Source organism: Ahaetulla prasina, chromosome 4, assembly GCF_028640845.1.
Source record: "Ahaetulla prasina isolate Xishuangbanna chromosome 4, ASM2864084v1, whole genome shotgun sequence".
Lineage (NCBI taxonomy): Eukaryota > Metazoa > Chordata > Lepidosauria > Squamata > Colubridae > Ahaetulla > Ahaetulla prasina.
In genome coordinates this window covers 6,659,867-6,667,621 of record NC_080542.1, presented here as the reverse complement: position 1 = coordinate 6,667,621, position 7,755 = coordinate 6,659,867, and the positions used below count along the sequence as shown (strand labels likewise).

Sequence of the window (7,755 nt, the reverse complement as noted above, 5' to 3'; positions counted from 1 at the left end):
TAAATGGGGGAAATGACAAAAAAAGAAATAGAAATCCAGATATCGCCAGAATAAATGGAAAAGTGGGATGGGATTGGGGAAGGAAAGAAGATTATAAATTATGAAATGATAGATTAGGTAAAATGGAATAGAAATGGAAAAGAAAGTATATATATATATATCATATTAGAAAATTGGAGTTGCTCGGTTACCAAACAAGGGAAATATTATACAAAGAAGAAGAAAGAAAGAAGAGAGGAATAGAGGGAAAGGAAGAGGAGGTGAAGGAGAGAGAGGGATGGAAGGAAGGGGAAGGAGAGGAAGATAGGATAGGGGAGAAGAGTAGGAGAGAAGATGAGAAAGGAGGGAAAGAGGAGAGGAGTGGGGGAGAGGAAGGGGAAGGAGGAAGGAGAAGGAGAGGAGGAGGAGAGGAGGAGGAAGGAGGAGGAGGAGGAGAGGAAGATAGGATAGGGAGAAGAGTAGGAGAGAAGATGAGAAAGGAGGAAAGAGGAGAGGAGGAGGAGAGGAGGAGGAGGAAGGAGGAAGGAGGAGGGAGAGGAGGAGGAAGAAGGTAGGAGAGGCGAGGAGGGAAGGAGGGAAAAGAGTAGAAGAAGGTTTATAGTGAAATGAAGGGAAAGAAAGGATATAAGAGCAACCTCAAATGTAATTAAGGTGTTTCATCCTTGTGCTTTCTTCAGAAAAAATATGTATTATGATCGCATGGCTCAACTGGGCTTTTCAGAGTCTCTTTATTTTTACCTTTTAAAAGCATTTTTTAAAAGAAGCGACAAGCGGGAAATCAGGTCGACCGGGCATTGGGTGGACATGGGCGTCGGGTGGTGGGTGGGTGCCAGGGATTTTTGCTACCGGTTCTCAGAACCACCTGCCACCAACTTTACTGGATCGGCCAATACGGTCTGAACCGGGAGCATTTCACGCCTGGTCCAACCCCCTACTTAGGCAAGAAACCCTACACCACTATAAAGCGGTACTAACTCTGCACTTGATCTTGATTCTATCCTTCTAGTCATAAATCAATAAAATTGGACCTACATGTATGAATCTGGTCTTTCACACCTGACATTAATCTTTTCAATCAACCAGATGAATGTCAACCATTAAACCTGACCCACCATCTCTGCTCCCAATGAAATACTTCCAATCATAATTTAAGGTTGTTTTAGATCCAATGTGTGTTGGGCAGGTTTTTTTCAGGAAGGAGAAAAGAGGACAGTTCAATAAAAGGGAATTATTCAGCTTTCAAGAGGAGTGATATTTACGGAAGACATCCTGGTATTGTTACGAAATGCTCCCCATAGTTTGCTCTGCCATCTTAGCCTTCATGCCAAATGCCTCAAGGGAGAAGAGATGTACGGTATTTTTCAGAATATAAGAGGCAGCTTAGTTTTTGGAGAGGAATATTTTGCTGGTTTTTATCCCCTGCTTGGGGATAGAAAAACAGCTTCTGAAGCACAACTGATCTTTGGAGAGAGAAGCAATGAAAAAAACAGGCAAATCATAGAGATTGCTTCACTCTCTAGCGCCTCGCTAGGGCTGAAAAAAAAATCCTTCACAGCTGAGAGTCGGAGGAGCTGGAAGATCGCTTCACTGGAAAAAAAAGCTTCTAAAGCACAGCTGAGAGTTGGAGGGAGCAGGCAAAGATCACTTCACTCGCTAGCGCCGCGTTAGGGCTGAAAAATATAAGACGCACCCAAATTTTCAGCCTCTTTTAGGAGGGAAAAAAGTTTGTCTTATACTCCGAAAAATACGGTACTTCTTGTGCTTGTACAACTATTCCCTATGATATGAATTATTATTTAGCAAAAGGATGCGTGAACATTTCCCAATCTTGGTGTTCCTCCAGCGAAATGACTTTCAGAAGATGACCTTGGCCAGCATTATTTCCAAATTTGCATCTTTCTAATTCTGTACCATGCAGTTCCATCATTTGTGTTTTCCTTCAACCTCAACGACTGTGATAGCGAGGTACTAACACCACTCTGTAAAGCCTTAGTAAGACCACACCTAGAGTACTGCATCCAGTTTTGGTCACCACACAATAGAAAAGATGTGGAGATCTAGAAAGAGCGCAGAGAAGAGCAACCAGGATGATGTGGTCATCGCCATGGCAGCCTCCTCCGGACCTTTAAGGCACTTGGGCTGGCAGCAAGCATTTGGCCAGCTCAAAAAAGAGGAGGAAAAGAATCTGGCAGTTGGAAAGACGTAGAAGGCAGAATTCAGCACTTGCCAACATTGTGTTCAGTTGACGTGGCTGTCAAATCAATATCTTTTCCGGGATCAGCCTTCCTTGAACGGGATGGGTGGAGATCCGACTGAGTTTGGCCAATAGGAAAAAAGGAACAAGAAACAGCAGGTGGTGCCAGGATTGTCTTTGGAGAATGCTTAAATTCTGCCCTCAGAATCACCTTGGTTACTTTCTCCTGAATCTCCTAGAGAAGTTCTAGGAAGTTCATTTCCTTCATCTGCCTGGAATTATCTAACTGCTCAGCATTCTTGTGCTCAGAGTTTAGTCTGAATTTCACCATGTGGTCCATCATCTTCTTTCTCCTGTTGAGGTTCCTCTGCCCTGGAAACAGCGCCCCTCTGAGCCCTCAAAACCCTGACGCAGGTGAGTTCTCCTCTCTTCCTTTGCAGTTCCTTTGATAGAGATCGGAGAATGTGTTTCCTTAGGAATTGAGAAAGTTTTCAAGAATACTCTTTGGAAGAAATAGAAAGAACTAGAATAAGAGAGTTGGAAGAGACCCTGGAGGTCTTGTAGTCCAACCCCCTGTTTAGGCAGGGAAGCCCATACCACTTCAAGCAAGTGGTTATCCAACCTCTTCTTAAAAACTTCCAGTGATGGAGCATTCTCGACTTCAGGAGGTTGTCCCACTGATTAATTGTTCTCACTGTCAGTAAATTTCTCCTTCGTTCAAAGTTGTTTCTCTCCTTGATTAGTTTCCACCCATTGCTTCTTGTCCTGCCCTCAGGTGCTTTGGAGAATAGCTTGATTCCCTCTTCTTTGTGGCAGCCTCTGAGATATCAGAACACTGCTAGCATGTCATTCCTAATCCTTCTTTTTATTAAACTAGACATACCCAGTTCCTGCAACCGTTCATTGTATGTTTTAGCCTCCAGTCTCTTCATCATCTTTCTTGCTCTTCTCTGCACCCTTTCTAGAGTCTTAACATCTTTTTTACATCGTGGTGCCCGAAACTGAATGCAATATTCAAAGGGTGGCTTACCAAAACATTACAAAGTGGTATTAACACTTTTAACGTGATCTTGATTCTATCCCTCTTTTTATGCAGCCTAGAACTGTCGTGGCTTTTTAGGCAGTTCTAGGGAGAAGCAAGGAGTGAAGAAATGTGTTTGCATTGTTAATACAGCTCAGCAGTTGCCATTTCCGTGTTTTGTGGATTAATTATAATTTAGCAAGATGTCTCATGGGAATCTTCCTGTCTTCACTACCTCTTGGTGTTCCTCCAGCTAACTGATTTTCAGATGTTGTCCTTGTCCGGCTTTATTTTCAGTTTCCTCCTCTCTGCACTCTTTCTAGTTTCTCGAAATCTTTTTTACATCATGGTGCCTGAAACTGAATGCAATATTCAAAGGGTAGCTTACCAAATCATTACAAAGTGGTATTATCACTTTTAACGTGATCTTGATTCTATTTCTCTTTTTATGCAGCGTAGATCTGTCGTGGCTTTTTAGAAAGTTCTAGGGAGAAGCAAGGCGTGAAGAAATGTGTTTGCATTGTTAATACAGCTCAGCAGTTGACATTTCCGTGTTTTGTGGATTGATTATAATTTAGCAAGATGCCTCATGGGAATCTCTCTGTCTTCGCTACCTCTTGCTGTTCCTCCAGCTAACTGATTTTCAGATGATGTCCTTGTCCGGCATTATTTTCAGTTTCCTCCTCTCTGCACTCTTTCTAGTTTCTCGAAATCTTTTTTACATCGTGGCGACCAAAACTGGAGGCAATATTCAAAGTGTGGCCTTACCGAGGCCTTATAAAGTGGTATTAACACTTTTAAGGTGATCTTGATTCTATCCCTCTGTTTTTGCAACCTAGAACTGTCGTGGCTTTTAGGGCAGCTGCTGTGCAGGGCTGGCTCCTATTTAAATGGTTGTCCACTAGGACTCCAAGTTCCCTCTTACAGTTACTACTATTGAGCAATATCGTTTCCTTTAACAAATTACTATTTTGAAACACTCAAGCACTGGTTGTAATAGCTTCCCATAAGGTGGAGAAAAGGTGGGTTTCAGCAGGTTCTGTCCAGTTCCGGAGAACCGGTAGCGGAAATTTTGGGTAGTTCAGAGAACTGGTAAATACCAACTCCGACTGGTCGTGCTCCCATCTATTTTCTGCCTCCCGAGTCCCAGCTGATTGGGAGGAAATGGGGATTTTACAGTAACTTTCCCCTGGAGTGGGGTGGGAATGGAGTTTTTATAGAATCCTTCCCCTGCGATGGCCACCAAGCCACATGAAACCCACGAAGCGACACCCACAGAACCGGTAGCAAAAAAATATAAAAAATTAAACCCAACACTTAGCTGGCCTTCTAGGCCGTCTAGGTTAACCGGTCCGAATGGGCTTAATACCCCCTCTGCTTCTACCTCTAAGCTAATGAGCTAATCTTGGTTCCATTGCAAAAGAGAAAATGCCTTCAGCATTTAAGTGTGGCCACCCCAAGCAGCAGCTACAGTTCAACACGATAAAGAATGTGTGCTAAATATCCTCCTCATTTCTTTTCCATTTCTTTCCCATTGTTCAGATGGAAAGCCAAGCGCTTCTTCTGTTTCCATCCTTCAGCCTCCAGCAGGACAACTGAATTGGCCCCAAAAAATCACTCTCACATGCGTCATGGAAGTTTTTTATCCCAGCGAACTCTTTCTGATATCGCTCCGGAATGGGGAGCCGGTCAGTGAATCAGGGTATCACACTGGCCCATCCAATTTACAGTCCAACACACCCAAACGGTATTTGAGGTTGAGCATCAGCAAGCAGGAAGTGAATTTGAATAGTGAAGATGAATTCTATTGCCTGGGTGATTACGAAGCCTTGCCATCCGACGTCATCCAGAAGACCATAAAGAAGAACACGGGGAAATGATCTGTAGTTGACGTCTCCGTAATCCTCTCTGACGCCAGCAGCCCTTGCTTCCCATTTCTTTTGAGAAACCTTCGTGTGTTCGGTTCCCACCAGCCTCTCTTTTCTCCTACTTCGTGATGGAAAATTCATGAAAGCATTCGTTGGCCGCATCCTTCTGAAGACAAGAAATATTGTGTCATCAAGTATTTTTCTCAAAACAAGTAAAAAAAATAATAATAATCTGGGGGTAAGGCAGTGGTGAAATGTAAAATTTGTAAAATTTGTAATACAAGTTCTGTGGACGTGGCTTGATTTGTGTGGGTGTGTGTGTATGTGTGTGTGTAATGTGACTGGTGGGCGTGGCCAATTTTTTTTTACTTTTAAAAGCATTTTTTCTTCAAGCTCTTCAGCCAAAGAGGTTATAAAAATGCTTTTAAAAGGCTCTTCTGATGATCCCAGCTGAGTTGCCTGATGGTCAGAGGCTTTTCTTTTCTTTTAAAAGCATTTTTTTGCCTTTAAAAGAAAAAAAAGCCTCTGATGATCAGGTAACAGCTGGGATCATCAAAGGAGCCTTTTAAAAAGGCATTTTTTTCTACAACCTCTTTGCTGAAGAGATTGTAGAAAAAACGTTTTTAAAAGTCTCTGATGATTCTAGCTGAGTTGCCTGATGGTCAGAGCTTTTCTTTTCTTTTAAAAGCATTTTTCTTCAAGCTCTTCAGCCAAAGAGGTTATAAAATGCTTTTAAAAGTAAAAGAAACCCACTGATGATCACAAGGCTTAGCTGGGCATGGGGAGGTTCAGGGCTTTTTGCTACCGGTTCTCTGAACCACCCACCGCCATCGCTACCGAATCGGGAGATCCGGTCCGAACCGAGAGCATTTCACCCATGGTTTAAAGTTTCCAGACGTTTCCTCAAGCCACTGAGATGCCAAAGAGGGTGAGACTCCAGACGAGACTTACAAAAATAACAGCTTTTTAAAAAATATTTTTTATTGAGAATTGATTATATGGAAATACTTAGGTATATGTTATTTAGAGGCAGAGGAAGATGATAGGGAATGTCTCTGTGATCTCAGGACACTCACATGAAAGATGAATATGTCTGTGTGAGTGCAAAGCAGCTTTAAGAAATGATCCTTTAATTAGATGGCTGACCTCTGGTTTAAAAGCATTAAAGAATAAGTTGAAATTTGTGATATTTAAGAATCTTACAGATAAAAAATAGAATAATTATTAATGATGTTTTGGGGAAACTAAGAAAACTATGTTAAATATGAAATTGAAATTGAAATGGTATGTAGGAGAAAAATAAGATTTATGTTGATCCTACTTGTATTTCTTGCATAGTGGGCTATGTAATAACAACTGTTCTTGATGAATTTGACGTTATTACTACACCTGGAATGAAGGATAAAAAGGGGGTTAAAATATGGGGACCAGACTGGATTTAATATTGTTTTCAGAATGAAAGGATGGAACAGAGTTTTAGATAGAGATGTGCAAACAATAATAAATTTTAAGAGGGAGAAGGAAATATTTTGGATATGATAAAATGGGGTGTGTGTGAAATTTGAATTACGTTAAAGATGTACCTGACTGATATCCTGTTCAAAAATCATTGTAGTTTAATTTAAAAAAACAAAAACTTTTTTTAAAAAACAAAACAAAACAGCTTTTTATTCTTTGGCCAAAGTAAAAAGGCTGGGTGACAAAACTATATCCAAAACATAGAGGTAAAATACATGTAAGGAATAGCCACACCCTGGGTGAAATGCTACTGGCTCGCACCAGAATTGGTAATAGCTACAGATTTACCTAGTAAAGATATTTCAATTTCTATAATTCTCCGAAGGACTCAGATTTACAATAATGAAACAAATATAAAACTTAAAACAAATTTAAAGATTAATTTAAATAGCTGTTCTAAAGCCCCATTCTAGCCAGTCCTGCATGAAATAGTCTTCAACTCTTCAGCCAAAGAGGTTATAAAATGCTTTTAAAAATATTTTTTATTGAGAATTGATTATATGGAAATACTTAGGTATATGTTATTTAGAGACAGAGGAAGATGATAGGGAATGTCTCTGTGATCTCAGGACACTCACATGAAAGATGAATATGTCTGTGTGAGTGCAAAGCAGCTTTAAGAAATGATTCTTTAATTAGATAGCTGACCTCTGGTTTAAAAGCATAAAAGAATAAGTTGAAATTTGTGATATTTAAGAATCTTACAGATAAAAAACAGCTTTTTAAAAAATATTTTTTATTGAGAATTGATTATATGGAAATACTTAGGTATATGTTATTTAGAGGCAGAGGAAGATGATAGGGAATGTCTCTGTGATCTCAGGACACTCACATGAAAGATGAATATGTCTGTGTGAGTGCAAAGCAGCTTTAAGAAATGATCCTTTAATTAGATGGCTGACCTCTGGTTTAAAAGCATTAAAGAATAAGTTGAAATTTGAATTACATTAAAGATGTACCTGACTGATATCCTGTTCAAAAATCATTGTAGTTTAATTTAAAAACAAAAACTTTAAAAAAAAAAGATACAAACTGTCCAAACTGGTATTTCCGACGATCAGCTGTACCACGTGACTTAAATTCCCTAGAATCCTGCTTTCTAGTGAATCAAAATTGCGCAGCACAGCTGTTCCGCCCACCTCGCTGTTGTACTT

General features: G+C 40.3%; 1 gene segment (V, D, J or C); it reads left to right on the top strand.

The window, feature by feature from the left end:
- Window positions 1-2,432: 2,432 nt before the first annotated feature.
- LOC131198967 (Ig mu chain C region-like) lies at window positions 2,433-5,351 on the top strand. The segment is given in 2 exon segments: window positions 2,433-2,608; window positions 4,758-5,351. Coding segments are annotated over 2 exon segments (423 nt in total).
- Window positions 5,352-7,755: the final 2,404 nt, after the last annotated feature.